We start from the raw sequence: 25,797 nt of genomic DNA, 5'->3' as shown, positions 1-25,797 counted from the left end.
GCTCTCAAATCAAAATTATCATCAGTACCATCATTATCATCATTACTTTTCCATCACACTATTTAATTTATGACCATAGAAATATGAACCAATGCTTTTTAAAAAGGAGGGAAGTTTGAGTGGCTAGAGTAAAACATAATTAGAACTGGACTTTGGAGACTGAAAGTTCATAAAATTCCAAGCCCCTAGGACATGAAATTTATCTCTCCTCCTAGACTGAAATTTTCAGTATCATAGAGAAGCCCATGTATCATGTTCTGACCTGATAGAACAGATTTAATACTACAGCATGTAGAATTTCTTTTACTGGTAGCAAGAAACATAACATTTTATTTCCTTCTGGCAACCTTCTCAGACATAATTCTAATCAGAGCAGCTGCAGGAATCCCTTTGCATACTGGCGTGCCCACTCAGGCATCACCTCCTTGTTGACCTGTCCCCTGCTGACAGCTGTCCACTTGTTATCAAACAAATCACTACTTCTAAGAAGGTGAAGTGTCTCAATACCTCATTACTGGTGTTTGAAAAGGTTTGCCCAGGTGGTTCTTTCTGCCACCTAAACCAGTAGGCACTTCTGGATGACATTCTTCACAAATAGACAGCCTGGGGAATTTCTCTAAGCAGCTTGGAAGGACTTTGCTGGATGAAGCACAGATTGTCCAAAGGATGCAGGTGAAATGAGTCATGGAGTTTTCCCTGCAAGGCCCCTGCATCTCTCTCTTGTGTTTATCAAGACTACACAAAAGGCAAGTCAATGCGATGGAAGGTCAAATGCTTTGCATAAGCAATAAAAACCTATCGATGTCCTGTTCTGTTGCTTTGTCGAGTAATAAAGCATGTGAGTTACCATTTCCCTTTGGCAAGTATTAACTGTTCGATACTAGCTGAGACTTATGTAAGGAAACAGCGGTGGAGGGCCACTTTCGGGAAGGAGCTGCCTGGAGCAGTTCATGATCATGGGGAGACAAATGTGTTATTCTACAAATGAAAGGACTGTGAACAGTCAGCACAGTCACCCAGGGCACAGGCCACTGAGATAGAGACAAAAACCCACCTGCTTGTATCAAGTCACGGGGAAGCAGAGAGAATGGGAGGGACCAGTTCAAATGAGCACCTCTGTCAAAGGGAAACTAGTCCCCAGAGCAGAGGATGGGCCACATTACAGTAGCTGGAAAGGAGGGATGGGCCCCCTGGGTGCAGAGTGGGGCATGAGTCAGCAGCACCAGACCACCATTAAAACACCTAGCATGCAACGCGGTGTAACCTGGAGGCAAGCATGGAGGAACTTGGAGAGATCTGCTGATTACACTCTGCACGCACAGATCCTTCCTTCCTAAAATGCTGGCTTCCCTTCTCTCTCACAAGCTTGGAGCACTGCTGAGAGGTTTCCTTTGCAGAGAGGAGGGAGAATTCCCTGGGCCATCATTGCTGCAGGATTCTCCCAAAGCCATGACAGTTAACAGACTGTGAGATTGCCCTGAGATGACAGGGGTCTTTTCTTGGTAGGGCTGGCCCAGCACAGGCTCACTGCTGTGTTTCCCCAGCGGGGCTGAACTCCTTCTCCTCCTGGTCCTGGCAAGGCCTCTGCACAGAAAAGGTCTTCAGGAACAAGCATCACCAGCTGACCTCCCAGTGCCCTTGGGGAAGTTCAGAGACCATGTCATCAATCCAGAACACCATACACGTCCCCAGCCTCTGCCCTGGCTGGGTTTACTATAGCGCAGAGCAATTCTCTGAAAAGCTTCAAGTGGCTGAGCTAGAAAAGGTGTGGCTGTGATGGAAGCACCAACAGCTGGCAGCTTCCCTCTCTGATCCAAAAGCCTGAAGGAGACAGAAGAGAGCGAGGATCTGGGTGGAAAGCGTCACAGCCTTCTGGAAGTAAAGTAAACCAATTATTACGTTCTTCTGCATAGCATAACCTCCAGGGGACCCAGACAGGGGACCTCTCACTGATGCCACAGGGAAGGCTGGGCTGAGAGTAGAGGCATGAAAGGCTGGACGAGCAGAAAATGAATGACCCCAACCATGGGGGGCTGGCTTGTCGATTAACAAGGACCCAAGGCATCTGGCTCATAAGGGGTGCATCAACAGCATCCCACGGCACTGCACTGGGGTTGAGAGGAGAGTCAGAAAGACAAGCCAGACTGTGTTCTGATAAAGAAATGCAAATCAATGTGTCATGTGAGTTGGCCTGCAAGTGGCCTGTATTGAGGGCGCTCCTGCTTACAAGCAACCCCAGAGGATTAGAGGGCTTTTGTTGCTGTAACTTTTGTTGTTGTTGGGAACTCAACATTGCAGTCCTTCAGAAACAGGGTTTTCTATTAACACCAACTTGGCCGTTCTGCAGCCAAATCCCTGGGTGCGGCGAGCCTTACTTGCACACGAACAGATGCACAGAGTGGGCTGCTGTGGACAGGCATCTCAGGGGCGTTCTTAGGGTCCAGGTCTGCTGAAGACGCCTGGGTAAAGAAGGGACCTCAGACCAAACCACCCTCACTGAGAAAGTCCTGAATTCCAGATAATGGAGAAAAAGCTACACCTAGCTTTCTGTCCTTGGTTTTGAAAGATCATTCCCTCCAGCCCCTTCCAAGACTTCCTAAAAGTGGTAACTTTTTTTTTTAATTGTGTGCAAAGGGAGGTTCTTCATCATTTTTACAAGGCAGCCTCTCATTTATTTAGGCAAACAGAATATCCAATTAACTCCACCTTCTCTGTTAACAGGCCAGGTATGGTGTACAATTTTGAAGTGTCATCCTAAGGGAGATTTAGCTGAGAATGAAAAGGTCTAGAGAAAGTAACTGTAAGCTCCTCAAGGCCATAACAATCTCCCAGCTCCAAAAGCAGCCAGTAAATTATAACTGAAACCATGAAAGACAGTTCCTACTCACAGCCATACATCTCGGGACTCAGTGTCAGGGGAACAGCTAGAATAACAAGTGAGGCAAAAAGATTTCCAGGTCAGCTGAGAGGGGCTCCCAATGGGACATTTGGGAACCACAGTAGTATCCGTCCAAATGCTGACACAGCTGCTTGAGCCTCAAGAGGGAGGGCACCTACACCCTTCCTGGAAAACCTGACCTTTCCATCACCTCAGCTGAAGAGACAGAGACCATGTGATGACCAGAGCCTGAAACCTCAGGTGAGCAGCCTGGGGAACACATCTGTCTTCAAGCAGAGCATCCACAGGCTGGCCAGAGACTCGGGACTTTTGCATCCAGGCTTGAGATTTGAGTCAAGTCCAGAGTCTCCGCCTGGGAAGTCTGGACCACAAGACGCAGTGACACTGGGAGGTGGCACTGGAGCTGAGCAGTCACACAGGCGTGGGGCAGGGGCACCCGCCACTGCAAGCCCAAGCCTCACACAGACCAAGATGCAGGCAGCAGAGATAACATCTTCACAGGAGACTGAGGCAGGGAATGAGAGGAGAGGAAGGACGCATCACAGAGAAGAGGGGGCATAAACTGACAGGGCGCCTCCACCCCTCTTGGCCTGGATCCCTATTCCATCCCCATGAGGGTTTCCCTCTGATTCTTGAAGTTCTGTAAGATTGCTTGTTATAGTCCTATAACCAAACCTCTAATTTATTCAATCCAATTTGAGAGGAATTCTGTTCTTTTCAACTACACAGAGCCTAACCAAAGCCTGGCTATGTCAGAAACGGTCCCAATCCTTCCACTGCTCTGCATACCCTAGAACTCACCCCACCCTCCTTCCCTTACAAAGAACAGGGAAGACCCTAGTTTGCTATGTTTTTCATTTCCTCAAAGTCCAGTAATTGACAAACACCATCTTCAGTGAAGAATCTCATATTCCAGATTTACTACCTTACTGAATGGTGAGCCTACACAACACACCAACAACACAGCGTGTGTGAGGGTTTGGATAACGTCAAGGCGTCATGTCAGAAAAGAAACCCAATCCAGTTTTCCTGATGACCAAAAAGCTAAAACCCTGGCTTCCGGGGAGTTTATTTTGCTAAACAAGCCAAACAGTTCTGCTTTTTCTTCATGCTGTCGTTTACTTTGTCTTTTGATTAATATGTAGATCAGGAAAAAAAAATGGATTTAACCTTAAAATTATCAAACTCCTGTCACACGCAGATATGGCTCAGCTTAGGGAGAATTTATAAGCATCATGTCATACTCAATGGCAAAGATGGTAGCATTCTTTACATAATAACAACTGATTAACTGCCAAAGTGTCCCCACAGTGGCGATGGGTTATGGAGCTTGTTTCCAACTGATATTAAATTTTACATCTGCTTTTCCACATTTTTGCTTCCAGTCAATGGTGACTGGTCCAGGAGTCTGTGGTTGATGTCTGAATTGCCCCAAATGGGGGCCTATTAGCCACAAATGTGGGGTTGGACAGTCAGCGGTGACAAAGCTTCAGATTCACTTTGCCTTACAGCCAAGAGCTGTCCTTCCAGTTTGCTTAGGAAGCACAGAGCTCTGGAGAGGAGCCCGAAACGCATTTTCAGCACAAGGGACAGCGGCGATGGGCTGGCCCACAGATGAGCTACTTACCAAGCACTGGCTCTTTAAAAGGGCTAAACGTTTATCTTGTCTTGTGTCTACCAAGCTTAATTTGACCAAGAGAAAAATCAGTTGAGTGCAACTGAGATTTTAGAAATCTGGTAATCTAATCAAGTTCAGCCCCATCCCCTAAAGCAGGAACTGGGAATACTCTACCTAGGAAGGCTTCCTTAATTTCAGTCTTGTCTGTCCGCCGGATAATTTTCACCACACAAATAACAGCCAGAGGTGTGAGGAAAGAAATTGCCTGGAAGAAATAACAAATAATCCCTTATGAAGGCAGTAGTTTGCTATCAGAGAGCAGATTGATAATTAGTTCCAGTTAGCTTCCTTTGGATTCACTAGTTGAATGATCTCACTGAACTCTTGACCTCATACTAAGAAGGATTTATATCTATACTGAGAGATTCCACAGACTTGAAAAATCAGAGGTCTGATTATGGGTTATAATTGATTTGTAATTGCTGTGAGTCACGTTTAAAGTGGTGGCTTTTTAAACAGAAAAGAAGAGTCTATAATTACAGTGACATCTTTGGTAGTAATCATCCTCCCATCCTCCCCTGTGGAGGGATGGAAGAACCCTTGGCCTCCCATCCCCAGCGCTCTGGCCACATGGGAACACGTGGGATTTGCTTGGAGTCTATTGATTCATTCCCCTTTGGTATTCTTTGGTTGAATACTCATTTCCGCTGCAAAGCAGAGGTTAGTCCCTTCACATGAAGTCTCTCCTCTTCTCTTCTTCCATCCCCTTTCCTCTGCTAGACCAAAGCACTCAGGAGTACAGTATGCACTTAACAAATCAAGCTGTTGGGATTCAGATGCAAACAACTCTTATCACTGAACCTTCTACGAGGCAGGAGCCATGTTTGGGCACCATCCAGTACTGGGGTCTCTTAAATCCTCTCTTAAAATTGTGACAATCTTTGCCAGGCTTGGGGACTATGTGATATGCCCAAGGACACAGCTGGGAAGTAACAAGATGGGATTCAGAGGCCAGGTTTTCTGCCTCCCATATCTAGTCTTTACTCAGCATTCTATAATTAGTACTTTTTCCCCCTAACATTCCAATGATCAAAAAAAAAGGTATTGGATTGGCCAAAAAGCTCATTCATTTGGGGGTTTCATTCTGTCTTACCAAAAAACCTGAACGAACTTTTTGGCATACAATATTTGTTACATCCTTATGATTATAACATCTCAGGATAGCAATCAAAAGGGATTAACTATCTCACAAGTCTACAGCTGGGCTCACAGACGATGGTGGGAGGCGTGGGCATGGGAGATGGTAACTGTTAACCAACAGTGTTCACAATTTGGGAAGTCTCCACTTGGGTGCTAATCAATGTTGCTTTTTGGAAAGGAGGCTTTCTAACAGGACTAAGGCATGGCTGGACGATACTTTCCTTTGTTAAAAAAAAACACCAGAATTCCTCTAAATGCACACAGTCTATAAAAATAATTGGAGGTGTCCTAGACATGCAAGAACCAGACCGCGAGAGCTCAGAGCATCTTGGGAACTCCTCTTTAGGAGCAATATTCACAGACAGTTCATGAGACAGGAGAAAACCCTTCTCCTTACAGGCTGGTTCCTTTCTGACCACAAACGGTAGAAACCAGCTTGATGAGCCTCCTTATTGGCCATGGCCCTGAACAACTTAACATCAATAAGTCCTGTCGCCATGGAGGGTGTTCAGAAGAGTGTGGCCCAGGTTTTAGGACAGCTGCACAAAAGGAGATTCAGAACTGGAGCAGAGAAGCAGAGGATTCACCCAAGGTGACTGAAAAAGGCAACACTCACTTGTGAGGGAAGAGTTCCAGCAAGTCTGTGAGTCTACACCAGTGCCTGGGGGTCTCTTCACCTGCAGCATTTGTTACAAGGCTCCTCAGACCCTCTTCTAGGACAGGTCTGGAATCCACATTGTGTAACAAGCACCTCAAATGACTCTGATGACTGAGAAGCACTTCATCAGTTCTGATTCACACATTCTGTGTTTAGAGAGTGCTGGCTGAAGCGCCATCTTACCTAAGTCTAAAGTTAAGCTTAAGGTCAAAGAAGTCCTGGGCTTTTGGTTTCCTCTCACTTTGGGCACTACAGACCAGCCACTGCCCTCAAAGAGGAGAGAGCAGCTCACTGAACAGTGAACAGTACTGCAGCAACCCCACCAACAGTCAAACCATAAATATGAGAACAATAGTGAACTGAAGATGTGCTGTGTACTGTGCTTAGCTGCTCAGTCGTGTCTGACCCTTTGTGACCCCATGGACTGTAGCCCTCCAGGCTCCTTTATCCATGAGGATTCTCCATTCTAGTGGAAGTAATGATAGCTTTCCTCTTCTTGGACTCTAAGATCACTGTGGATGGTGACTGCAGTCAGGAAATCAGAAGAAGTTTGCTTCTTGGCAGGAAAGCTATGACAAACCTAGACAGTGTGTTGAAAAGCAGACATTACTCTGCCGACAAAGGTTCACATAGTCAAGGCTATGGTCTTCCCAGTGATCATGCACAGTTGTGAGAGTTGGACCATAAAGAAGGTAGAATGCCAAAGAATTCATGCGTTCGAACTGTGGTGCTAGAGAAGACTTCTGAGAGTCCCTTGGACAGCAAGGAAATCAAACCAGTCAATCTTAAGGGAAATCAACCCTGAATACTTGCTGGAAGGACTGATGCTGAAGCTGAAACTCCAGTATTTTGGTCACCTGATGCTGGAAAGATTAAGACCAGAAGGAGAAGAGGGTGTCAGATGATGAGGTGGCTGGATGGCATCACCGAAGCAATGGACATGAACTTGGAAAACTCTGGGAGATGTGAGGGACAGGGAGGCCTGGCATGCTGTGGTCCATGGGATCACAAAGAGTTGGACATGACTGGGCAATTGAACAACAACAACATATGTAGAAACACACACACACGTATATGTGTATGCTTTTGGTGGCTTCTCTGGTGGCTCAGATGGTAAAGAATCTGCCTGCAATGCAGGAGATCTAGGTTCAGTCGCTGGGTCAGGAAGATTCCATGGAGAAAGGAATGGCTACCCATTCCAGTATTTTTGCCTGGAGAATTCCATGGACAGATTAGCCTGGTGGGCATGAGTCCCTGGGGTCTCAAAGAGTCAGATAAGACTGAGCAACTAAGTATCTTAGCACATATATGCTATTAACATAAAAGGAAAGGAAAGTGAAGTCGTTCAGTCGTGTCTGACTCTGTGACCCCATGACCTGTAGCCTACCAGGCTCCTCCATCCATGGGATTTTCCAGGTAAGGGTATGGGAGTGGGTAGCCACTTATTTCTCCAGGGGATCTTCCCGACCCAGGGATTGAACCCGGGTCTCCCACATTGCAGGCAGACACTTTACCATCTGAGCCACCAGAGAAGCCTGCTATTAATATAAGACAATCCCAGAAGGCATAGTCTAAGGTTAGACAGATTTGGAACCCCAGAGAAAATATGATTTGGGAAGACTTCCCCTCCAAGGTTCCAGAGGCTGCCTGCTGGGGATGACCCTGAGCTGGACTGTTCTGACCAAATAGGAGATGGGGCGCCATGTGGGAGCCCCGTGGCTCCAACCAGGAGTGGGAACTGGAGAACACAAGGGCCATACCTTGTGCATCCACCAATGAAAGCAACACAGGACATGCCGTCCGTCCCCAGTCCAGACAATGGGTGACCCCTGGGTGCTGATATAAGGCACTGTGTTGCCAGGATGCTTCTGGGAATCCACCAGGCATGACACCAGACACAAGGCTTGTCTCCAGGGAAGGGCATGAGTGGCCAAGAACTTTTAGCCACCGAGGGGGTTGAAGCCCGGGCACCTGGTGTTCGGATGTTTTAGCCACAGAAGAGCTTGTCAGACAAAACCATGGGCATCTGACAGGAAGGCGTGTGCACTGCACGGCGCTTCTAACAACTCAAGACACACGGCCACCTGGGAAGGGCCCTGCGGTGGGCAAACAATCACGGCCTGTCACTGAGCTGGGAGCGAAGGCTTGTCAAAATGTCTAAAAACTCAACTACCACGAGCCAGCTTGGTCTCTTTTCCTTCCCTCCTCCCTGCAAACTGATTTTATTTTTGTCTTCCTTAGAAGCATCCTATCACAGAATAGAAGCTCCTGTTATTAAATCAACACAGTACCAGTAATACACTACTATTTTTAAGTTAAGAATTTGGGCAACACCTCCTCTTCCCTCAGTTCCCTGAGTCTTGCCTGTCCTTCGAGGGTTTTTCTGTGATGCTGAATGGTCTGACTTGTGTTCATGTCTCTGTTCCCACTAGACTAGAAACCATACCTACTCAGCTCTGTACCTCCACTACACACCGTGCTTGGCTCTAGGAAAGTGCTCCATAACTTTCTGTTGAATTAAGTAATAATTAACTAACTTGAAGTAGTCCATACTCTGCCTGTACCCCTGCCTCCCGCTGCCCCCTTCACCATGCAGTACTCCAAGCAAACTCCCATTCATGGGGCCCCCAGAGCCTGGTTCCACTGTGTCTTCTCCTTGACACCTGCTCTTCTGTGTGTGACAGGCTGCACTCACCACCTGTCCACCTCCCTTCCACCTCCAAGGAGGCAGCATGGCTGAACGGCTCCAAGAGTGTCTGCACTCTGATCGGCGGCGTTCAGACCCTGGTCCAGCCACTGACGGTTGTAAACCTGGGATAAGCTGTTTAATCTCATGACAGTTTCATTTTCTCCACTGAAATGATGGGATCACAAAAGAGCCAACCTCAAAGGATTCTGAGAGAATTCACTGAGATGCTAGTTGTAAAGTGATGAGCACAGTTACTATATTCAAGAGATGCTAGCTGCTGTTGTGACTACCACGGTGATGAGAAGGAGAAGGACAATGGTGAGGATGGGGATGAACGTCCCTAAAAGTGCACCTGAGCCTCTCCTCCACTCTTTCTCAGATTCCTCTTTGCTTCAGGGTACCACTGCCCCCACGAGCCCTCAGGGGTCAAGTCTTATTTGACTTCACATCACCTGCAATTCCTGTGGCTTTCCTCACCCTGGAAGTGTTCTCTGGACAAAGACACTACAGGCAACAACAGAGAGAAAACTGAAAAGCAATAACGAATACCGAGTAGTCTTTCTACACCAAAAAGCAGGCTTTCAAAGATGCGCTGATACACTCCACATGTTCAGAAAGGAAGCATGGCCTCTTCTGAATAAGGAAGCGGCTGATAGCCTGGGAATATCCAGCAAATGTTAAAGTCAAGTCCCAGTATGTGAGAAGAGAGTTCTCAGCCTTCCTCTCTGGTCCACAGAAGCCCAGGGGCATCCAGGGAAACAAGCTCTTGGAATCTCACGGTCCAACCACACCCAAGTTTCATGTTGACAGATACATTCACCTTAGCTAATGGTGCCAAAGACAGAGAAAATGCCAGGCAGGGCTTCCAGGTGATGTCGTTACCATTTACTCCTTACTTAGTTCCCTAACCTTCTGATAATATTTTTGTAACATTTGACCAAGTAGCTCTTTTAAAACAGACATGCACACAAATAAGCATAACTCCAGAAACACTGATTTCGCAAAGAAACCTGGATTCACAGCAGCTGCCTTTAAAAAACACTTTGGTTATTAGAAAGTTAGCAAGTTTGCCTTTAGAGTAAAACATTCTAAACAAAAATAGAGGAGACCCCAGGATTATTTATGTGTTAAATAATGAAACTGGAGCTTTCTAAGGAAGCCAAGCGATTTTTAAAAAAACATTGAAAATATGTTCTCTTATACATTCTTTTAGAAACACCATAAGGTTTGTAGAGATCAAAAGCAGACAAATGATATCTTGCATTAAACTCTCAATAAAACCCAGGAGAACAAATCTAATTTATGTGGTGACAAAGCATTTTTCATCTTGCGTTGCACATATTCTAAATGTATCTACTGCTTTCCTTATGTTATTATGGAGCCGCACTAAATCTTGCGACCAAGTGAATGAAATTCATCAACAACTATTAACAAAACAAAAGGTTGAACTTATTTCATTAGGAGATTAGAGGGTATGAATCAGTGTTTGTGGCTGAATCCGCTTCTATTCTCTGAGAATCCCAGCACTGAATAACTCCTTTACTGTCTTCTTTCCTCCACTGCCAACATGCAAATGTGCTCCATCCTATTTGTGTCTGCAGCCAGGATATTTGTGGCATTTGTATCTAGACTTCAAAACAATCCATTGTTCATAAATCTAGGACACAGCCACAGACTCATCACAACATCCCATATGAGCAGTCATCTCCAAATTGGGTTTTACAGCACACAAAATGTGAAATCTTTGAAAATGGGGATAAGTGATAAACAGAAGCTCCTCCTACTAAAACCATGGAGTAAACTAGTGATGCACATGCTAGTTGCTTTATTTCTAGGATTTATGGAAGATGTGAGTTGGAACAGAAATGGAAAAAAAATCTGATTTTACTACACAGATGTAAGGCAATGCCCAACTCACAAGAACCCTACGTTATTCAATTTCCCTGATACTCACAAAAATCTGGTTTATTTTCCAGCAGGAAGGTAATTATGAAAAAGCAATAAAAATAAGACTGATGCTCATGTAGTGTTCTGGACATTTGGGGATGTCTGCAGACATAAAGATCTTTCCAATCATCTTTGAAATAAACATTGGTGATCTTTCCAGTCACTGATGAACAAGATTTCCTCCCCAAATCAGAGGGATTTCTTTCAAAGTGCAAAAATATCCCTCGTGTGCTCTATAAAAGCTCTGGAACACACACCTGAGTTCCCAGAGACAGGACATGTGATGGCCGGTCAATGGGCAAAAACTTCAAGCTACATCCAAAAGCTACATTCTTGTTCTATAACAAGACCAAGCTTCAATATTTCCTCTGCCACAGAAAGGCCTTAAAACAATTCTCCAGGAGCTGGTGAGCCTTAGCAAGGAGTCCTGAACACTCAGCTCCAGACTGCAGGGCAACCTCCTGGCTGAGAGCAGGGCTCAGATCTGGCTGCTTGGGTGCAAATCTGGGCTATCCCACTCTCTAGCTTGTGTGGTTTGGGGCAAGCTCTCTCATCTCTCTGGGATGCAGGTCTGCAACTGCAAAATTCAGACAATAATGACATCTTCCTCACTGGGAAACATTTCAGTTCAGTCGCTCTGGGAAACATTTCAGTTCAGTCGCTCAATCATGTCTGACTCTTTGTAACCGCATGGACTGCAGCACGCCAGGCCTCCCTGTCCATCACCAACTCCAGGAGTTTACTCAAACTCATGTCCATTGAGTCGGTGATGCCATCCAGCCATCTCATCCTCTGTCATCCCCTTCTCCTCCCACCCTCAATCAAGGTAAGTCTAAATGAGAAAATCCTCCCTAAGCTTTCAGCAAGTGACCAGCACATAATAATGTTAGCCACTCAGTCGTGTTCCACTCTATACAACGCCATGAGCTATAGCCCGCCAGGCTCCTCTGTCCATAGGATTCTGCAGGCAAGAGTACTGGAGTTGCCATTCCCTTCTTCAGGGGATCTTCTCGACCCAGGGATCAAACCCGGGGCTTGTGCTTTGCAGGTGGATTCTTTACCACCCGAGCCACCAGGAAAACCCATAGTAAGGAAAGTGTAAAAGGTTGTAATCAACATGGAGCAGAATGAAGAGGTAAAAATAGTCCCAATATACCCACCAATTATTTGGGTGTTAGCCCATTTATCCTAGGATCAGAGACACTATCCAGAGTTGAGTCATACACAGTGGTCTCATCACCGGTTAACTGACCAGCCAAACCCAGAAAAGCGGTTAACAGAGCAGCTTAATGGTGTCTGAGGATGGCTAAATCAAGGTCTGCTTTAAAAGAAGATGGAACAGACAACTCTGTTCACTAGTTGCTCATCTTATTCTACTCTAAGTATTTGCAAAGAGTTCAGGTTTAGCTCAAGTAAGCATGGCTCTTCTTTTCCAAAGCCTCAGGCAATTGCTTCTCACATGACCAAGCAGCGAACCCTCCTGATCTGGAATTGAATTTTAATTTGTCGGGCCACTTGCCTCTGTTCTTCAGGCTGCTTGCCGTCATCAGCATGGGGTGGAAAAACAGAAGTGAAAACCCATGTGGCTCACACTCGGGGGAGTGGTCCCATCAACCATGAAATCACCGGTACTTACAAACATGAGGCGGGTGGGGATGTTGTCTGACTGCACCAGAGGATTCTTATAGAGCCAGATCTCTTCTGGCTGGATGACTCTCTGGAAGGGATCCAAAAACTCTGTAAAACTGAAACAAAACAAAGAAAGAGGCATGAGGGCTGAGCACCAGGGAGGAGGCGGCTTACGCAAGAGCTCAGAGTGGACGAACTGGTCCCTGGGGAGGGAAGGACAGGCTGCCCAGCTGATGGTTCTCAGGCAGCTCCAATGGGGGAAAGATGGAAGAATCACCAGGACTGTAGGGTCTTTTTTCACCTCCAGCCTGCAAGGACCAACGGCGGGCATAAGAGAAGAGCTGAGAGGCGGACACACAAAGACCCTAAGAACTCGGGGATCCAAAGGGAACTGGGAGTTGAGGTCCAGAATGGTGGCTCAGACTGGGGCAAGGCCAGGCCAGCAGCCATCTCTGGGGACAAAATGGACTTGAGTTGGAGGAAAGGTGATGGAGCAGCGGGCAGGACCAGAGAAAAGAACCCACGGAGTTCCTCCTCTACGTTACTCCAGATAGCGCCCCTCCACCATCACCACCACCAGGGGGCAGAGCGAGAGAAAGAAGCTTCCAGAAAGGAGAAGGCTGGGACACGAGAGACAGCAGAGGAGAGGAAAGAATGAAGGAAGCGGGAGGGGGATGGGGGACTGCTGTCAAAGAACCAGAAAGCTCTAAGCCTCCGCCTCCCGACCCCTCTCTCACCCTGGGAACCCGCAAAACCCAGGTGGATGAAAAGAATCACCACCAAGAGAAAACCTGTGGGGAAGAACAACAGTTTAGCCAGCTTTCAGCCCTTGAGCCCCCTCCCAGCTCTCCAGCCCAGTTCTCCAACTGGTGAATCCAGTTCAGAGTGGCTTCAGATGTGTCTGGGTGAGTCAGGGCTTGTGTGCCAGACTGAGGAATCTGGCTTTTGAACCAAGGAGGAATTTGGCAGAAAAGCATGGAATGAAATGAACAGTGGTGAAGACGGGCATTGGAGCAGAACAGAGGAGGGAGGCAGAGACAGTGAGGAGGTGAGGACAGCTGTCCCAACAAGAGATGCCGGCAGAGAGAAGCAAAAGGCAGGGCAGAAAATGGAAGAACATACACAGGCAGGGGCAGGGGTGACTGGCAGAGCTGATTCCAAGGGCTCCGGCTTGGGCTTTCAGGAAATGGGGTACCATTGCCAAGATGAGGAGGAGGGGAGTTGGGGGATGGGAGTTGGAGGTCAGCAGTCGTCTCATCTAGGAGACCAGCCAGGTGACCAACAGTCCCGGTTTGCCCAGGACTCTCATGGGCAGAATTCCCTCATAGCTCAGTTGGTAAAGAATCCGCCTGCAATGCAGGAGACCCCAGTTCGATTCCTTGGTCGGGAAGATCCCCTGGAGAAGAGATAGGCTACCCACTCCAGTATTCTTGGGCTTCCCTGGTGGCTCAGCTGGTAAAGAATCCACCTGCAATGAGTGAGACCTGGGTTCGATCCCTGGATTGGTTGGGAAGATCCCCTGGAGAAGAGAAAGACTACCCACTCCAGTATTCTGGCCTGGAGAATTCCGTGGACTGTATAGTCCATGGGGTCGCAAAGAGTTGGACATGACTTAGTGACTTTCACTTTCACTCCTGGATTTAGCACTGTAAGTCCTATATCCCAGGAAAACCCCCAATCTCAGAAAAAACCTAGATGGTGGGTCATCTTAAAACCATTCCAGCCCTGGGACAGAGTCAGCAGTCTGAGAGTCTTGGTTTCTACCCTAGATTTGGGGCTTTGCATGATCATTAGTCTGTATGCCCAGCTACATTGGGAGGGTAGGGAGATTGGAGTCACTCTCCAGGGCTATGTCCTCAGAGTCCAGCAGGATGGAATCTCAGTGACTCTCCAGTGACTGCAGAATCTACTGTCTGTTCCAGACTTTGAACAGCTGCTACTGTTAAAAAAAAATACCCTCTGTCTAATCAGCCTCACACTGAATTCCATCATGTCTATATCTAAACGAGACCTAAAATGCAATCTGTCTTTTGTGTCTCTATATCCATGTTCCTCCCTCTCTCTGTCTCTCTCTGTTCCTCTCCTCCCCTCTCTCTCCCCACAACTGAGGTTTCTCACGTTGTAAAACTCTGTCCTTCTGTCTGTGTATTTAAGAAATTTCAAGAAGAAAGTGGTGCTGGCCCCTGACTGTTTCACTCAGCACTCAGCCCAGAGCATATCTACTATAGGATCTTATTGCAATGCCCTGAGACCCCTGCATTGATGTGTAAAGTAATTTCTGCTAACAGCCCTCCAAGCCTCCTCCAAGACACAAGGGTGCATGCCATCTGGGTGCTGGGAAACCTGCTTTCTTCCCGAGCTCCACCATTAAGCTGCTCTGGCCTCAGAACAACCCACTTCTCACTGGGCCTCAATGTCCTCACCTGCAACCTGGGTGCGTGAGTGCGTGCATGCTAAGTCGCTTCAGTCATGAACGATTCTTTGCAACCCCATAGACTGCAGCCCACCAGGCTCCTCTGTCCATGGAATTTCCCAGGTAACAATACTGGAGCGGGTTGCCATTCCCTTCTCCAGGGGATCTTCCCAATCCAGCGACTGAATCCTGTCTCTTACATCTCCTGCATTGACAGGTGGGTTCTTTATCATTAGTGCCGCTTGGGAAGCCCCCTACAACATGAGAGGTTGGCTTAGGTCAGAGGTGACAAATGAAGAAGGGTTAGAACTTTTGGAGACACCCTACCCCAGACCTATAGCCTTGGTATGGACTGGGCCTGGTACGTGAATTTTAAAATATTCCCCAGGTGATTCTGAAGGGCCCGGCACTAAACAAGAAAATTCTTCAAGATTCCCAGAACCCTTGTCCACAAGAAGAGGAGACTTAGAAATTTAGCTCTCTACATTAACAATTCTTCCATCTGCTGAAGGACAGGCACTGGAGTCAGTCTCATCCATGTTCAAATCCCAGCCCCTGCTGTGTGGCTCTTAGTGAATTTATTAACATCTCTGAGCCTCAGTCCACCCATCTGTAAAATGGGCACACTTTACAGAGTGGAAATGAAACTTAAATGAACAAATATAAAGTGCCTAACAGAGCACAAACAGAAACCAGCATTTTGTCACTCTATCATTTTACTCTAGCCTCCAACTGCAAATTTTTACTAGATAGTTTTCTAGTAAAAAACTGTTCTCTAGACAGTTTTCAGGCTTTCTTTCGGCAGGGGGGAGGTGAGGAGTGGATTTCATTTTGCAACAACCTACTCACTGCACTTGGGTATTTTAAAAGCATTTTAAATATAACTAAGTAAAAAGAATTTTATTTGCAAGTTATTTTAGAGAATAAGTTGGCTTCCCTGGTGGCTCAGATGGTAAGAATCTGCCTGCAATGTGGGAGACCTGGGTTCGATTCCTGGGCCGCAGAGGTCCCCTGGAGGAGGGCATGGTGGCCCACTCCAGTTCTTGCCTGGAAAATTTCATGGACAGAGGAGCCTGGTGGGCTATAGTCCACGTGGTAATAGAAGAGTTAGACATGATGGAGTGACTAACACTTCAAGAATATACTTATGAAACTTAAAGCTTCCAGAATACTCCAATTACTCTGGATGCATAACAAATTACCCCAAAACTTAATGTCTTAAACCATTCGTTTTCTTTTGCTCATGATTTTGTGGACCAGGAAATCGAGACGGGTCCAGCTAGGCAGAGCTCACTTCACGTGGTCACAGAAGTTAGACATCAGCTGGGGCTGCGTCTGAAGGTTTGACCAGGCTGGACCTCAGGATAGTCCCTTACATGGGTGCTGGCTGTCAACCAGGAGCTGCCACCTGGAGCACCGCACACGTCTCTCCAGCACGACAGACTCAGTATGGTCTGAATTTTTCACAGTTGCTGGCTTCCTCCGGAATGCAGGTCTCAGGAGGTCCAGGCAGAAGCTGAATGGCTTTTCTGACCCAGCCTCCGAAGTCCTGTAGCATCACTGGGTGACAGAAGGTCAGCCCCAATACAAGACAGGGGGACTGACTCCACCTCTTGGCAGTGGTGTAGCAGAATCCCATTATGGAAAAGCAGGTAAGATGAGATACAGGGCTGCAGCCACCTTTCAAATACAATCTGTCACCCGTAGGCTGTCATTGTTATAATGGTCTTGCAGCCCCTACTCTCAGAGACCCCAGAACTCCGATCTCCATTTCCTCTGCACACAGCTGGCCACAGAGCCAAGGAGCTCGCACACCACTGAGCCCAGTCCTTCCTCATCTCGTCTGTTGCCCAGGGGACACTATCCCCATGGCAATTTTTTAAAGCCTCGTGCACCCATCCTTTCACACGACTCCTCACCCCACCCTGAGTGGCTGCAGCCAGAACACATCTGTCGAGGAAACTGTATCCTCTGGGAGCAGCACACCAGGAAAGATAGATGTCCCTTCTCCCCGCACACCAGCCACTGGCGTCTGCCTCCGAGAATCCAGTGAGGCAGCTACACAGAGGACGTGAGTTCCAAAATGCAGACGGGAGCAGAGGTGGGCATGCAGTAGAATGGAAAGTTCTAGAAATGTGAAAGGGTGCCCCCAAGAGAGGGCATGCCAGGCCTGGAAACATCCTTCCAGGAACTCTTTGTAAAATGGGTTGGAAAGCAGGAAATGGAACCTTGCTTCCCGGGGAGGAATTCAGGCATGGGATCCAACTGCCTGCTCAGCAGAGCTCACTATGCACTGAGGACCTCCCCTTGGCCCCCCAGCAGCGTGGACGGTCAGGGCTTCCCAAACAAGAATGCGCCCGGAGAGCTCTTGGGGACTGCTGATACAGCAGGTCCAGGGCTGGCATCTCCAGCAAGCTCCCTGAGGATGCTGATGCTGCTGGTCTGTGGACCAAACCTAGAGTCACAAGAGGCCACCATGTCAGCATCACCTCGGACGGAGCTGTTAAAAATACAGAAACTGGACTTCCCTGGTGGCTCGGTGGTAAGGAGTCCACCTGCCAATGCAGGAGGCATGGGTTTGATCCCTGGTCCGGGAATATCCTACATGTTGCAGAGCAACTAAGCCCGTATGCTACAACTACTGAGCCAGTGTTCGACAGCCAGGGAACTGTAACTACTGAAGCCCTAGCATCACACCCTAGAGCCGTCCTCTGCAAAAAGAGAAGCCACTGCGATGAGAAGCCCACTCACCATGCACCGCAACTAGAGAGTAGCCCCTGCTTGTCTCAACTACAGAAAAGCCCATGTAGCAACTAACACCCAGCACAGCCAAAAAGAAATAAATTATATTTTTAAAATGCAGAAACTTGGGCCCCAGCCCAGATCTGCTGACTCAGAATCTTCATTTTTCACAAGCTTGCTGTGAGCGCTATAGTGGTACAGACAGAGTTCTTGGGGAAAGCCCATGCTTCCCAACTTCAGCCATTTAAGAACCAAGGTGGGGGGTGAAAAAAGAACCAAGGGGGCCAGTTTTGCTTGATGTGCTCTCCACTTGCACTGTGACTTTTCTTCAGACTTTGTAAACTGCAATGAGTTTATTCTAGAAGAAACCTGTTGTCACTGCTGAGTTATGGGATTGGCATTCCTTTTATAAATTGTTGGTAAATGTTAAAAGCAAGCTATTAAATTCTACCTTAATGCTTTAGCCTCTGGGCAGAGGCCGGCCTTCTCTGTGAGGTCAACAAGACCATTCCTTGCAATATGGGAGGATAGAAGGAGAGGAGGCGGGATGCACAAGCCTTCTTCATAATACAGAGTCAGTTGGATCATGTCCACAGATAATGGAAATTCGCTTTGTGAAGCCCCTACCATTATCTCCAGCACCACTTGCACCACAGAAGAGGCAGAAAAAAGATGAAAAGCAAAAATGATAACTCAAAAGCAGAGCAATCGGAGGCCATTCACTACAGAAGAAATAGCCCCACGGGTCTTAGGACCTCCTGCCAGCATCAGCATCATAATGACTTGACTGTGCTGATAATCCCAGCACACCCCAGGCCAGTATAATGACCGATGTCCTTGCATTTTGAAGAAAACACTGAAGGAAGAGGAGCAACTCTTTGGCCACTGGGAGGTATGTAAACGCACTTCGCTTACTTTTATTTCCAATAAATATAATGCAAAGAAAAACATCTCAATGCCCAGAAAGGGTCTGACAGATCCACCAATGCAGAGTTCCTCATACTCTGAGGCTAAGAATCAAAACTATCCCCTCTGTGAATGGCATTTCTGCATCACCTCAGAGACTCACGAAGAAAGAGTCTTGGTGTGACAATTGGTACCCCAATTCTGTGGCTAAATGCCCCATTTATCCATTTTAAATCCAGACAGGCTTAAGTGTGGAGGGGACTTCAAAGACTTCATCAGACTCAATGACCAAAAGTAAACAGAAAGGAAGAGCAAGAGCTATGAGACAAGGATGGATGTAAATCTAACAAGTCAGAAATACCGTGTATTAATCATTTCAAAGAAAAAGTATGAGTTAATGAGATCCCATAGGTATGAAAGCAATGTTTCTGCATTGGTACTGATCAACTCTGATTCAGCATCCAGGACCAGTCTAGTCTCAAAATAACTGACTTCTCCCCCCATCAAATGCAGTCACTGAATCTTCAGTTCAGTTCAGTTCAGTCACTCAGTCGTGTCTGACTCTTTGCGATCCCATGAATCGCAGCACACCAGGCCTCCCTGTTCATCACCAACTCCCAGAGTTCACTCAGACTCACGTCCATCGAGTCAGTGATGCCAATCAGCCATCTCATCCTCTGTCATCCCCTCTTCCTCCTGCCCCCAATCCCTCCCAGCATCAGAGTCTTTTCCAATGAGTCAACTCTTCGCATGAGGTGGCCAAAGTACTGAAATTTCAGCTTTAGCATCATTCCTTTCTAAGAATACTGAATCTTAACTATTATCAAAAACATCATTGCCCTTAACAGTGATTTGAAACTAAAATATAATGACTAAGCTATATAGGTCAACATGTTCTGATGTGAAAAGCATGAAGTTTCTATTATAGGTGGTCTTGGTTGAGTCACTAAGTTGTGTCCAGCTCTTGTGACCCATGGACTGCAGTCCCCCAGGCTCCTCTGTCCATAGGATTTTCAGGCAAGAACATTGGAGTGGGTAGCCATTTTCTTCTCCAGGGGATCTTTCTGACCCAGGGATTGAGCCTAGGTCTCCTGCACTGCAGGCAAAGTCTTTACCAACTGAGCTACTAGGGAAATATGAAATGAATAATGTTCTCTCCTGAAAATGAAAACTGTCCAAAGTCAGGTAACTTGCTGTGGGATTTTGATCCAAGACAAGCTCCTTCGAATTGGACAATTATCTTAATCTAGCCTTCTCTTAATTTCTCCCTGCAAAGTTTAGGCAGTGCTACTCATCTTCTCCCCACTCCAGTCCTCTTGCCTGGAAAATCCCATGGATGGAGGAGCCTGGTAGGCTACAGTCCATGGGGTCGCTAAGAGTCTGACAGGACTGAGCGACTTCACTTTCACTTCTCACTTTCATGCATTAGAGAAGGAAATGGCAACCCACTCCGGTGTTCTTGCCTGGAGAATCCCAGGGACGGGGGAGCCTGGTGGGCTGCCGTCTCTGGGGTTGCACAGAGTCGGACACAACTGATGCGACTCAGCAGCAGCAGCAGCAGCAGTCATCTTCTTCTTAGTTCTCTGATGATACAGAAGAATTTGGAAAACAGACAAAAAGAAAATTCAAAGATGTTCTTCTAACTTTTTAGTATCAGTGTTAGTCTCTCAGTCGTGTCCAATTCACTGCAACCCCATGGACTGTGCCCTGCCAGGCTCCTCTGCCCATGGAATTCTCTAGGCAAGGATACTGGAGCAGGTAGCCATTCCCTTCTCTATGGGATCTTCCCAACCCAGGGATCAAGCCCGGGTCTCCTGCATTGTAGGCAGATTCTTTACCATCTGAACCACGAGTCAATGCATAGCATAGATGCTTTAATCCTCCTTAGACCAGAGCTTATCTACATATCTCATACACACACACACACAACCACAACCACACACATACACACACACACCAACACAGAACTTTAGTGAGCAGAAGCAAGAAAGTTTCTAAGACACAGGAAGACCTTACCAAAACTAACTGAAATAGAAAAGAGGCAGAAGGAGATTGGATGTTGACAGAGTGAAGAGCAGGCAGAAAGCTAAAGGAGAAATAAAGCCAAGCAGACAAAAACATCCTAATGTTTCCCTTTTCCCCTCAGGTAGGTGACCAGTCACTGCTCCTCGCCAAATCGCAGACACATGGCCTGTCAGCCTTCCGTGGTCCCCAAACCCTCACCCAGAGAAAAGGACGCAATTCCAGTGTCTCACACTGTATCCTGAGGGTCTCTCCAGGAAAATAAAAACATTTTTATGTTTTTTTAATTTATTTATTTTAATTGGAGGCTAATTACTTTATAATATTGTAGTGGTCCATCAGCAGACAAATGGATAAGAAAGCTGTGGTACATATATACAATGGAGTATTACTCAGCCATTAAAAAGAATACATTTGAATCAGTTCTAATGAGGTGGAGGAAACATTTTTATGTTTTAATAAAAAAATATTAGCAGCAAATAAAAACATCACCTTGCCCATCAGAGGATCCCCAGACCAGGGCCAGCTAGGGTAGCATTTACAGTATGACAGATACATACCACACTCACACACGCTCACAAACACACATACACATGCACAGACACATTCTCTCTGTTGGCTAGTCCTGTTTTCATAGCTCACCTGCCCTTAAGCAGCCTAGGATACAGTCTGCTTACACAGGAAGGGGCACAGCAGGGGCCAGACAATCAACTTCCGCCTTTGCCTGTTGTTTATTCATTCAACAAAAATTTACTGAGTGTCTGTGATGTACCAGATACTGTCCTATGAACCCTGGTGTATGAAACACATATGATCACACTCTTGTGGAGACTACGGTCAAGGGATGCTAAGCTCCACCTGACTGGGGAATGAGATGTCAAGGCCTTTAGTTACAGGTGTTAGAACTCTGACCACACAAAATCTCACCACCCCAGGGTGTGACTCTATTACTGTCCACTTGCTGAATATGGCAAGAGATTCAGCCCAAAGCTGGGAACCCAGAGAAATGGCCAATCTTGACATCACAGTAGCAGGAACAAGTCCCTGAACAAGGGACTATGATGCTACTGTCCTCTGGGCCTTTTCTGACTCAAAGTTAAGTTCTCAAAGCCCTAGGATCTCCCTATAATCTTCTAAGAGATTCCATAGATTTGTCAATGACATTTAACTCATGTTCCTTAATATGCTTTTTTTCAAGATAAGTTAATATTTCTGCCACATACTAGACTCAGAGGTCGACATCCTTTCCCCCAAATATAAATAACACAAGATTATATGGAAATATGAACTTAGATCCTTAAACTTGGTTTAAATCACTGATTTGGCATTTGCCAGCTGGGTGACTTGAAAAAAGTCACTTAACCTCTCTGAGATTTCCGATCTCCTTCCTCGCTTCCCAGGATGGCCAGGGCAGGGCAGTAATAATACTGCTATCATTAGCAAGAAGAAATATTAGAATATGGCACAGTGCCTGGGGCACTAAAGGGCTTAGTCAAACCTGATTTGATTGGCTGCTGTTCTTGCAAACGTGGACAAGAATGATGCTGATGGCTGACATGACCACTGGGTCTAAGAAGTCTTCCCCTCTCCGTTTCTGCCCCACCCGGGACAGTGAGGTTTCATGTTGTGGGAAGGAGATGAGACAGGACAGATGAATGCCAACAACTACCAACCACATCCTTTAGCCATTCTTCGAGCAAACAATGGCCCAGAAAGTCACTTTTGAACCTTGTGAGATCCGAAGGAGGAAAAAACAAGACACATGATAAAGCTTTCCAGGCAAGAGCAGAAAGCAGAGCATGTTTCTTAATTGGACTATTGACTTTTCCTCTCCAGTGAGCGTCACTCAGGCAAGAGGGGAAACACTTACAAATGGTCAGCAGAACAGGCAGGCAGTTCCACTGGCAGGGAGGAGGTGTTTCAGATTTTCCATTAGTCCTGGGGACAGCCCATTGAGAGAACATATTGATGGATTATTTCTGTGAGGCAGTAAACCAGAGACCTGCCACCAGACAGGCTTTACCCTGGATAGGGGAGCTGGGCCATCCCCACAACAAGTCTAACAAGTATAATAATAGTAACTAGTTATCACATTCGGAGCTGTCTTCTGCCAAGTGCTTTATTTGGTGTTTTCCAACATTACTTTGTTTAACCTTCATAAGAATCGTAGGAGGTTGAAATTACTGTTATTCCCATTTTAGAGATTCCCATTAGTTATAACCTTATAACTAAGGTTGTAAGACATAGGAGGTCTTGCCTAAATCTGCACAGTTCTATCTGTGCAGTCCACGGATGGAAGTCCACTCTTCCATGTCCTCCTTGGCACATTCTGGAATTCTAAAGAGATCAAGGAACATGGACATGTGCACACACACATGCCCATGCACACACAATTCTCACCAATGTAATGGCATCTGCAATTATTTTAATAAGAGATAAACATTTCCACAATTAGAAATACAGCCTCACTCTTGGGAAATGCAGGATGTCAGTCTCAATTCTCTCAGTGTGAACAACTGAGATCAAATCTTTGTAAGGAGCAATTTGCTGTTTGTTGTGAAAGAGAAAAAATAACACACCAGGAAGGAGGTAAAAAGAGAAATGGAAGAAGATGCTTCGACTTCCCTCCTCCCCGTCCTTCAGAAAAGCAGGTTCCCTAGCAGCAATTGACTTAATCAAAGCTACCTGCCCTTCACCTGGATGGAGGAAGAATTGCATCCAGGAGACCAGCCATGGACCAGGCAAGAAACAGCTCCTGGAGTCACCACCACCCTCTTGCGATGGTCCCCCTTGCTCCGTAATGAGCTTGCGATAAATGGAGAGCCTGGGGCTTCAGCAAGTGTAACTGCCCACCTGAGGCAGAGCCTGGATTCATGTCCCCCTTTCTCCACTCTAGATCTCATGTCTTTTTCAATCAAGTGGACACAGACCCCGGAGGGCAGCCTGGGTGAGCGTTTCAATCACCCCCTCCAGCTGCGGGACCTTGGTCAAGGCATTTCACCTCCCAGGCCTCAGTTTCCTCATATATAAAGTGGTGCTGGTGGCAGCACCTACCTCAGAGGGCTGGTATTACTGGTGAGGTCATACCGTAAGATGAACTGCTGTGGGGGGCAGTGCGTGCGTGGAGAGAGTGTACTGGAGGTGTGTGCTGTACTGCAGTGAAAAGCCAAAAACTAAGGTCCAATATCACATCCTCCCTTGACATCTGAAACCACAAAGGCTTCTCATGTCCTAACCACAAGTTCCCCTTCCACTCAGCTCCTTCAACCTAACAAACCCCCTTATCAAGGAGACTAGGTATAGTACCTGCCAATCCCCAAAGAGCAGGTTTCAGTCCCAAGAAATGCCGGCCCATGGACTTATTCTAACAAGTCAACCACATCCTCCTGTGGGAACCAGGGGGCACTAGAGCCCCTTGATAGTACAAAGCCTGCCTCCCGTTGCCCATGGTTTGCTATGCCCCTGGCCAGCCTATGTGACATTCAGCGTCCTGCTTCCCTGGGCTGTGAGTCTGTCACTAATAAACTACTTCAGTCTCATCTGTCCAGTGTCGGCTGTCATGAACGGCTGGGATCCCTGTAACTCCAGGGCAGGAATCCCTCCCTGACCAAGGGGGAAAACAGGAGGTGATTAAAAGATGCATTCCTCCACTATGCTCTCCTAAATTATGATGGGATGGGATGGGGTGAGTGGTGCTGTGCTTAGTTGCTCAGTCATGTCTGACCCTTTGTGATCCCATGGACAGAGGAGCCTGGCAGAGCTCCTGTAGCCCTCCAGGCTCCTCTGTCCATGGGATTCTCCAGGCAAGAATAATGGAGTGGGTTGCCATGCCCTCCTCCAGGGGATCCTCCCAACCCAGGGATCAAACCCAGGTCTCCCACCTTGTAGGTGGTTTCTTTACCATCTGAGCCACCAGGGAAGCCCAAGAATACTGGAGTGGATATCCTACCCCTTCTCCAGGGGATCTTCGATTCCCAGGAATTGAACTGGGGTCTCCTGCATTGCAAGTGGATCCTTTACCAGCTGAGCTACCAGGAAAGCCCAGGGGTGAGTGCTGGGACACTGGAAATATATGGGTCAAGTCTGGAGGTGTTCTCATCCATCTAGAGCCCAGGAAGGAAGACAGAGAACCAGGAACAGGCTGCACGGAAAAGGCAAAGCCACGGGCTCAAAGATGCTCTGCTCACACCGACTCTTCTTCAGCTTTTTTTCTTTCTTTTTTTTTTTTCTTTTGAAAAATGGCACTAACCTGCACACCCAACCTGTGGTCACCAAAGCTAGGACCACAGTCCCCTGCAGATCCCTGACATATGGTTATATGGAGTGTATGGCATCCCCATGAAGCATTCTTCCAAAGGTGTATACTCTGAACTTAATGAGGATTTTGGACTCAACTTCCAGCTTGTCAAAATACAGGGGCAGAGGAAAAGACAACTCCAGAAACAAAGTTGCAATATTCCACATTATAAGAATCTGAAGACATAAGAACCAAATGTAACCACTGTGTGCTGACTGGATCTTGGGTCAAAAAAAAAGTTTGTTTTTTTTTTTAACTTATAAAAAAGAAACTTTGAGGATGACTCAGGAAATTTTTGGAGAAGGCAATGGCACCCCACTCCAGTACTCTTGCCTGGAAAATCCCATGGATGGAGGAGCCTGGTAGGCTGCAGTCCGTGGGGTTGCACAGAGTCGGACAAAACTGAGCGACTTCACTTTCACTTTTCACTTTCATGCATTGGAGAAGGAAATGGCAACCCACTCCAGTGTTCTTGCCTGGAGAGTCCCAGGGAGGGGGGAGCCTGGTGGGCTGCCGTCTATGGGGTCACACAGAGTCGGACACGACTGAAGTGACTTGGCAGCAGGAAATTTTGGAACTAGACAATGAGCTGGATATGAGATGACTGTAAGGAAATATTATAATTTCCTTCAATAGAGAAGAAATGTAGAATATTTGGGGGAAAGCAGCTTAAACATTTAGGGTGTTTAGGATCATGACATGTCAGCAGCCTGCTTTCAGATCAGAAAAGTGTATAAATAAACACATAAATACAGAGATAAAGCACATAGGATAAAA

At 46.8% G+C, this 25,797-nt stretch overlaps 1 protein-coding gene across 1 annotated transcript in view; it reads right to left on the bottom strand.

The window, feature by feature from the left end:
* The window catches only part of PLPP4 (phospholipid phosphatase 4), a 147,057-nt gene that overhangs the window by 70,928 nt on the left and 50,332 nt on the right, over nucleotides 1–25,797 (bottom strand). The window contains 2 exon segments of the mRNA NM_001206550.1: nucleotides 4,692–4,782; nucleotides 12,648–12,756. Of these exon segments, the coding sequence (NP_001193479.1) occupies nucleotides 4,692–4,782; nucleotides 12,648–12,756 (200 nt within the window).

The sequence above is a fragment of the Bos taurus genome, chromosome 26 (assembly GCF_002263795.3).
Source record: "Bos taurus isolate L1 Dominette 01449 registration number 42190680 breed Hereford chromosome 26, ARS-UCD2.0, whole genome shotgun sequence".
Lineage (NCBI taxonomy): Eukaryota > Metazoa > Chordata > Mammalia > Artiodactyla > Bovidae > Bos > Bos taurus.
Note: the sequence above shows the minus strand (reverse complement) of the source record. Positions and strands in the feature narration are given on the sequence as shown.